The 8,836-nt window shown below is 44.4% G+C and overlaps 1 protein-coding gene across 1 annotated transcript; it reads right to left on the bottom strand.

The window, feature by feature from the left end:
- Positions 1-3,200: 3,200 nt before the first annotated feature.
- Positions 3,201-8,467, bottom strand: tomm20b (translocase of outer mitochondrial membrane 20b). Its single transcript, XM_041784064.1, has 5 exons — positions 8,216-8,467; positions 4,441-4,487; positions 4,216-4,297; positions 3,910-4,052; positions 3,201-3,752 (listed from the first exon to the last, which is right to left on the bottom strand). The coding sequence occupies exons 1-5, from the start codon at positions 8,337-8,339 to the stop codon at positions 3,708-3,710; spliced, it is 441 nt and encodes a 146-aa protein (XP_041639998.1). The 5' UTR covers positions 8,340-8,467; the 3' UTR covers positions 3,201-3,707.
- Between the last annotated feature and the right edge of the window lie 369 nt (positions 8,468-8,836).

The raw sequence follows: 8,836 nt of genomic DNA, 5'->3' as shown, positions 1-8,836 counted from the left end.
TCTAATCTGAGGGTGGAAGCTAAATGTCTGACAGTGAGCCTGTGTTCTCTCTAATGTCCAGCAGGGGGCAGCAGCAGATAAACACAAAGTAGTCCTTTAACAGCTCACCCAGTCCCCGGATCATTGAAGCTTCAAATTCCTTTTAGTTTGATTTAAATTTCTGTAAACTGATCTTCTAGGAATTCTTTCTCCATGTCTTGGTATGAAAGAGGTCCTGGTCCTATTTCATATTTTCTAGAATCATAAAGGTTCAGAATTCTGGTACTGTGATCTCAAACAACTTTCTAATGAGTACATATAGCTCAGAGGGAACATTGTAATATATCCAGCATGTGAAATGTGGAGAAAAGAATTGGGAGCACTTTTTTGCCATGATACAGATTTTTTTGAAAGTCTTAGAAAAAAGAAAGAATTCTGACTGATCAGAGAATCCTGACTTTGATCTCAGAATCCTGACTTTGATCTCAGAATCCTGACTTCGATCTCAGAATCCTGACTTCGATCTCAGAATCCTGACTTCGATCACAGAATCCTGACTTTGATCTCAGAATCCTGACTTCGATCTCAGAATCCTGACTTTGATCACAGAATCCTGACTTTGATCACAGAATCCTGACTTTGATCTCAGAATCCTGACTTTGATCACAGAATCCTGACTTTGATCTCAGAATCCTGACTTTGAGCACAGAATCCTGACTTTGATCTCAGAATCCTGACTTTGATCTCAGAATCATGACTTTGATCACAGAATCCTGACTTTGATCTCAGAATCCTGACTTTGATCTCAGAATCCTGACTTTGATCACAGAATCCTGACTTTGATCACAGAATCCTGACTTTGATCTCAGAATCCTGACTTCGATCTCAGAATCCTGACTTCGATCTCAGAATCCTGACTTCGATCTCAGAATCCTGACTTTGATCTCAGAATCCTGACTTTGATCTCAGAATCCTGACTTTGATCACAGAATCCTGACTTTGATCTCAGAATCCTGACTTTGATCTCAGAATCCTGACTTTGATCACAGAATCCTGACTTTGATCTCAGAATCCTGACTTCGATCTCAGAATCCTGACTTCGATCACAGAATCCTGACTTCGATCTCAGAATCCTGACTTCGATCTCAGAATCCTGACTTTGATCTCAGAATCCTAACTTCGATCACAGAATCCTGACTTCGATCTCAGAATCCTGACTTTGATCACAGAATCCTGACTTTGATCACAGAATCCTGACTTTGATCTCCGAATCCTGACTTTGATCACAGAATCCTGACTTTGATCTCAGAATCCTGACTTTGAGCACAGAATCCTGACTTTGATCTCAGAATCCTGACTTTGATCTCAGAATCATGACTTTGATCACAGAATCCTGACTTTGATCACAGAATCCTGACTTTGATCACAGAATCCTGACTTTGATCTCAGAATCCTGACTTCGATCTCAGAATCCTGACTTCGATCTCAGAATCCTGACTTCGATCTCAGAATCCTGACTTCGATCTCAGAATCCTGACTTTGATCTCAGAATCCTGACTTTGATCACAGAATCCTGACTTTGATCTCAGAATCCTGACTTCGATCTCAGAATCCTGACTTTGATCTCAGAATCCTGACTTTGAGCACAGAATCCTGACTTTGATCTCAGAATCCTGACTTCGATCTCAGAATCCTGACTTTGATCTCAGAATCCTGACTTTGATCTCAGAATCCTGACTTCGATCTCAGAATCCTGACTTCGATCTCAGAATCCTGACTTTGATCTCAGAATCCTGACTTTGATCTCAGAATCCTGACTTTGATCTCAGAATCATGACTTTGATCACAGAATCCTGACTTTGATCTCAGAATCCTGACTTTGATCTCAGAATCCTGACTTTGATCTCAGAATCCTGACTTCGATCACAGAATCCTGACTTCGATCACAGAATCCTGACTTTGATCTCAGAATCCTGACTTTGATCTCAGAATCCTGACTTTGATCTCAGAATCCTGACTTTGATCTCAGAATCCTGACTTCGATCACAGAATCCTGACTTCGATCTCAGAATCCTGACTTTGATCTCAGAATCCTGACTTCGATCTCAGAATCCTGACTTCGATCTCAGAATCCTGACTTCGATCTCAGAATCCTGACTTTGATCACAGAATCCTGACTTTGATCTCAGAATCCTGACTTTGATCACAGAATCCTGACTTTGATCTCAGAATCCTGACTTTGATCTCAGAATCCTGACTTTGAGCACAGAATCCTGACTTTGATCTCAGAATCCTGACTTTGAGCACAGAATCCTGACTTTGATCTCAGAATCCTGACTTCGATCTCAGAATCCTGACTTCGATCTCAGAATCCTGACTTCGATCACAGAATCCTGACTTTGATCTCAGAATCCTGACTTCGATCTCAGAATCCTGACTTTGATCTCAGAATCCTGACTTCGATCTCAGAATCCTGACTTCGATCTCAGAATCCTGACTTCGATCTCAGAATCCTGACTTTGATCTCAGAATCCTGACTTTGATCTCAGAATCCTGACTTTGATCTCAGAATCCTGACTTTGATCACAGAATCCTGACTTTGATCTCAGAATCCTGACTTTGATCTCAGAATCCTGACTTTGATCTCAGAATCCTGACTTCGATCACAGAATCCTGACTTCGATCACAGAATCCTGACTTTGATCTCAGAATCCTGACTTTGATCTCAGAATCCTGACTTTGATCTCAGAATCCTGACTTCGATCTCAGAATCCTGACTTCGATCTCAGAATCCTGACTTCGATCACAGAATCCTGACTTCGATCTCAGAATCCTGACTTTGATCTCAGAATCCTGACTTCGATCTCAGAATCCTGACTTCGATCTCAGAATCCTGACTTCGATCTCAGAATCCTGACTTTGATCACAGAATCCTGACTTTGATCTCAGAATCCTGACTTTGATCACAGAATCCTGACTTTGATCTCAGAATCCTGACTTTGATCTCAGAATGATAAAAAGTTTAAGTTTAGAAATAGAAACTGAGCGGCCGTCATCCTCTGATGTAGAAAAGTTCCCACAGGACTGAAACTTTCTTGTGAGCAGCGTGGAATCTTCCAGAAGGCGTCGGTTTTTCTGGTGTTAATAAAGTTTTCTTTTTTTTCTAACAGCTCTGAAACACCTGCTACAACATGAAAACAGCTGAAAGAACACACGACAGCTGTAGTTGTTCACTTTTTATTTGTTTTTTCCCCAAAGAGGATTTTCCTCTTACGATGAACGAAACATTTCATCACTTTTTAAAAAGTGTTTCTAAACAAACAGAAAGACTGATAACAAAAGAATAAATACGCTGAAGATTCCTGTTGGTGTACCTGTGATATTAGAACCAGAGCTGTAAACCCGGTACATGGCGCTGTAGGGATGTGAGCTACATCACCTGAAGGAAGAAGCTGACCAATGACTTCAACACCACCCGGTCCTGTTGGTTCTACTAAAGATGGAGGATGACCCTGAAATACCCCAAAAACGGGTCACTGAAGTAAAAAAACAAACTCTAGCGTCGCGGAGTTACCAGGAATAAAAAAATGAATTTCCTTAAGGACGCCTTGACAGGGAGTGGGAGACGTCGGCCGGAGTGATGGCGACCGAGGCGTTGGCAGGTCAGAATGAGAGGAGGAGTCCACGTGAGGAAGAGGAGGGCGAACGGAAGGGGTTTGATCCTCTCCTTATTCTATATCGTCCTCACTCAGACTCTGTGCACTCACGATACGCTGAGGAAACAAGCAGAAACAGCCAATCAGGGATCTGTGGTTTCATTCAGATAAAAAGGGGCGTGGCCTCTAAACACGTCTGGCCCAGGACTTCTGAGTGAGGTGCTGAAGCTCCAAATTACCCATGAAGCACCAGGACTGAGGAGTCCTGACTCACCTGGCTGATGGTGGGCAGTTTGGTGAGCAGCATCTGGAAGACGGGCGGCGGCAGAGTCTGCTGAAGAACCTGCAGCAGCTGCTGAGGCTGACCGCACACCGCGATGGCGTTGGTCAGGTGGTCCACGCCTTTCTCATAGTCTCCTGTGGATTTCAGAACAGGGTGGTTGTTTTAGGTTGTGATTCAGACCAGGAAATTATTAGCTGGTGGTTCTGTAGTCACTCTGAAATACTGCCAGCCAATAAGCACGCAGGTACAGGTTTCATTTATGATGCAGCCTAAATGAAATCATGGAGGAGGAGTTACCCTGAGCCAGAAGCTCCTCCCCCAGCTGGATCTCCTCCAGGAAGAACTTCTGCACCGCCTCAGCGTCCTTCAGGTCTGGGAGCTGCAGAAACATCATTCAGACACCAAGATCAGGATCCTACAGCCACTCCCTGTTTAAAGTCTGATGTCAGGTCAGTGGACTCCAGTAGCTCCACACAGATTTAACTGGTGCATATGGAACTGCAGCACCATCAGAGCACTCACCTTCGCCAGGCCCGCCCTCTCCTTGGCGGCCTTCTGCTTTCTCCTCCCTGCAACACAAACACAAACACGCTCAATCTCAGAAACACGCCACTGAAGCTAAACGCTGATTTAGAATCACAAACACGGTTTAGATCTGAGTCTGAATCGTCCAGGTTTCACGGCTGTTATCAGGCTCACAGCGCTTCGAGATGATTGGCTTGTTTCTGGTCAGAGGACATACGGGCCAATCAGAGTCATTTGAGGATAAAGAGGCGGAGCTACGGGTGTGGTTTAGTTGAACAACATCAGCGTGGTTGCAGCTGAAGCAGCAGTTAGACCGGATCCCAGCTGTTAGACGTGCCTGCTCTTCTCACGGCGCCACGTTTGCTCGCTCTGACTGGCCGTAACGAAAAGATCAGAGCATTCATCCAATCACCCTCCAAGGTTCAGTCCTCCCCAAACCCTGGACCTAAAAAGGTGGACCCCCCAGGGCTGCTGGTTTCTCTGGAGTCTTTGGGTTCACCTGCAGGTTAAAGGAACAGGAAGTTTGTGTGTCTGTAGATCTGATAGCCATCATTTAAAGATCATCAAAACTGAAGAGTGCCAGCGTTTAAAAAACACCACAGGACAGGAGACCCTGGGACCGCTGATCCTTCATGAGTTAGCCCTGACGTCAGCGAGGTCTGGAATGTTCTCACATGTGCAGGAGAACATGGAACATGAAAACGCACCGTCAGCTTTTGTTTCTAAAAGTCATTAAAAAATTCACCGTTGTGCCCATCGTGTCTGCAGGTGGCGTTTCCTTCCTAGACAGTTTTCCTCTCTAATCCAGGGAAACTCAGCGTGTGGCTCATTATTCCTCTGAAATATTATTCCCTCAGAAAACCTTAGAAAGAAAAACTTTTGGCCAATTTTACAATTCTTGCCACTTTTCACCTATTTAATAATAATAATAATGATAATAACTTTATTTCTCCCTGAAGGGAAATTCCTCTGTCTGGAGCCTCTTCTGTTTAGAGCAGAATTATAAAGTCTTATTGCTGACGGTATCAAAGATCTTCTATATCTTTCTGTCCTGCAGCGACGAGAATTTGAGCTGCCTGTTGCCATTAAACACCCTCTTCTTTTTACCCCTGTGACTACATAATTCTACCATAAACACATGAATTTCCCTTTGGGGATTAATAAAGTTGTATTATCCCATTTTTGCCCCTTTCTGTCTTTCTTTCTTTCTTTTTTTTTTTTTTAACCATTTTTTGTCACTTTTTGTCCTAATAAGCTTCCTTTTGCTATTCAATACCACTTGTGTCCTTTTTTCCCAAATTTTTGCCTCTTCTTTTTGCCACTTTTTGCCCATTTTCACATTTTTTTTTGCTTTTCACCCATTTAAGCTACCCTTTGCCACTAAATATACATTTTTGTCCTTTTTTTTGCAACTTCTTTAGTCACTTTTCACCATTTTTGCCACTTGTCATCTAAATAAGCTTCCTTTTGCTATTCAATACCACTTGAGTCCTTTTCCCCCAAATATTTTCCTTTTCTTTTTGCCACTTTTTTACCCAGTTTTGCCCTATTTCACAATTTTTGCCACATTTTGCCCATATAAGCTACCTTTTGCCACTAAATACCACTTGTTTCCTATTTTTGGCCCATTTTATTCACTTTTCACTCATTTTTTCCCACTTTTTTTTTTTTTTTTTACCATTTTTGGCCACTTTTCCTCCAAATAAGCTTCCTTTTGCTTTTCAATACCACTTGTGAAACTTTTTCCCAAAATTTTTGCCTCTTCTTTTTGCCGATGTTTCCCTTTTTCACAATTTTCTGCCACATTTAGGCTACCTTTTACATTTCATACCACTCATTTCTGCCCATTTTTGTGACTCTTGGCTGTTTTTGCCCATTCTAGTCACCTTTCACTCATTTTTTGCCACATTTTTGCCACTTTTGGAGCATTTTTTGCCACCTGTAACTCATTTTTAAACTCATTCTTATTGCTTGTTCTAGCTGTTTTGTCACCTTTCACCTCTTAGACTGTGGCTCTTGTAAAGGTGTTTTTCAACAGTTCGGCTGTGAGCGGGGTGGAGTAACTCTGGGCTGATCTGTAGTCCCGTCTGTGGCTGATACACCACAGAAACCTGTCCTGGAGGAGGCGTCAGTCTCCAGTGTGAATCTGCAGCTGATCAGAGAGAGAGGAGCATCGTTAGATATCCAGCACAGATCAGCTGTAGCCGTCTGACCTCTGACCTCTGGTGATGAGCCACTCTTCCAATCAACACTTAAATGCTCCTGATAGAAGACGGGGCAGAGAGAGGGCCTGCACGCACATTTAAATACGTATAAATAAGCTCAATAAATCAGCCAAATGACGGCATTTTTACACGAGCTGAAAGGAGCTGAATGGTTGAACCTTCTGAAGGACATCCACGAGCCCATGCTAGTTACATGTATGTTACATGTATGTTACACGGCCCGCAGTCAAACTGGTCCGAAGCTGAGGAGAGCTTCATCGAAAACCGGCTGGACTACCAGAGGGGCTGCTGGTCAACAGGCTAGGCAGGTAACTGTTCTAGCCCCAGGCCAGATGGGGGCCCCTCCAAGGACCGGCAACCCAAACCAACGGTGGTCCTTCACCATCAGCAGCACAAACAGGAAAGAGGTACAGCAACAGAGCGGCAGCTTCCTGTGTAGCAGTCTTTGGCGTGATAAAGCCGTGTCTACGGAGGACGACCTCCTCCCGTCATGAGAGCCTGGCTGCAGGCGTCGGTACGTGTGTGTGTAGATGACGTGTGGATAAGCACACGCCTGTTTAGATGTCAGCTGATCGTAAACTGAAGGTTCTCCTCAGCGTCTGTTCCACACGTTCTAAGAGTTCAGAGGTTTTTGGATAGAATACATTTATTTGGAGATTTAAACCAAAAAACTACAAATCTGATAAAATGGTCATTTCCAGGTTGATCTGAGTTCTATTTAGAATTCCCGCTCATCCCTGCAGTGTTCCAGGGAATGTCTGGGTTATCAGATACGGAAGAGTTAAGGCTACGCTCTGCTCACGTCTGAGTCTTTTATTAACGATTCTCTCACTCTGGCCGTCGTTCCTCTTCCAGAGGCGATGGTTAAGATGATTCAACAGAAATCCACGCTGACGTGCTCACAGACGTCCGGCGTCCGCAGTCTGGTGCCGTTCCGTCCTGTTACCGCCCTGAAAACCAAGGATTCCTCCGGCCGAGGAAACTGTGGTTAATGTCTGAGTGACGGCAGGACTGGGTCTGATCTAACAGGCGTGTGGGCATTTTCATTTACTGGGCACATTTCAGTGTAAAGAGACGACTCAGGACCTGTAAGACCACAGCAGTGCTCGTGTGCAAAATATGCAGTGACAGTAGGGACCCCCCTAAAGGCCCCCCCACCCCCCCCTACAGGCCCCCATCAGACAGCAGCCACTCTCAATAAAAACTAAAGAATAAAATAAAAAGTCAAACAAAGTTTGTCGTTTTTTATCCGGTTTACCTTAAACCAGACTAACCTGAAGGCCCCGGGCTTTATGTTGTGGTCTAGAGCTAAAGGACTCCTTCAGGACTCAGAGTCTGAGCCTGAGGTCCACAGGGATCCTGTCATTGGACCTCCTTTACCGGGACGTCCGGGTTTTTGCCGGAACCACAGGGCGGTTCAAACATTCAACAGAACCACGGCGTTAATCATCAAACGGAACCGAACCGCGCCGGACTGTCCCGGTCCCGGTCCCGGTCTGAGGCCTGAGGAGGAGGAGGAGGAGGAGGAGGAAGAGGAGAGCACTCACGTTCCCGCAGTCTGTTCTTGAAGTTGGGGTCACTCCGTCTCTTCCGGTCGAAATAAATGCAGTAACCGACGAACAGAGCCCCGCAGACTCCCGCGGCCAACGCGCTGGTCCTTCCGCCCATCATAACTCCCGGGACCCGGTCCGTGAGATCAGGATTTACGGCGAATCGATCGATTATTGGACCGATGATCGGCTAGCGGAAGGAGACTGACGGAGCAGCTCAGGGCTGAAGGACCCGCCAGGACCCCGGAGTCCGACAGCTAGGGGGCGCCCGCGGAGTGCCTGACTAAAAATCCTAAAAATAATCATCAAACAGAAAAACAAGCCGGCATTTTCTACAGACTCTGAATAATCCTGGCCTTATATCTGCTAATGCTGCAGCTCTGATAATAATACCATCAGATTTACTCATTTCAAAATAAAAGTTCATTCACCTTTATTTAGTTCACTACATAAATGTCAAATATTCATTTCTTTTTAAAAATCAAACAAACACAAAACACCTACACCTATATGTGTTTCTACGGTGGCCGACAAGAGAAACTGCAAAAATAAAATAAATAAATAAATAAATAAATAATGAATGACAAAAGCAAACAAACACCTGAAGAGAGGATCCGC

The sequence above is a fragment of the Cheilinus undulatus genome, linkage group 4 (assembly GCF_018320785.1).
Source record: "Cheilinus undulatus linkage group 4, ASM1832078v1, whole genome shotgun sequence".
Taxonomy (NCBI): Eukaryota; Metazoa; Chordata; class Actinopteri; order Labriformes; family Labridae; genus Cheilinus; species Cheilinus undulatus.
Note: the sequence above shows the minus strand (reverse complement) of the source record. Positions and strands in the feature narration are given on the sequence as shown.

Coding starts and splice junctions, on each gene's coding strand:
- tomm20b (XM_041784064.1), bottom strand. CDS start 8,339: ATGATGGGCGGAAGGACCAGCGCGTTGGCCGCGGGAGTCTGCGGGGCT. Junction 4,488..8,215: donor CAAGAACAGACTGCGGGAAC/GTGAGTGCTCTC, acceptor TTTGTGTTGCAG/GGAGGAGAAAGCAGAAGGCC. Junction 4,298..4,440: donor AGAGGGCGGGCCTGGCGAAG/GTGAGTGCTCTG, acceptor ATGTTTCTGCAG/CTCCCAGACCTGAAGGACGC.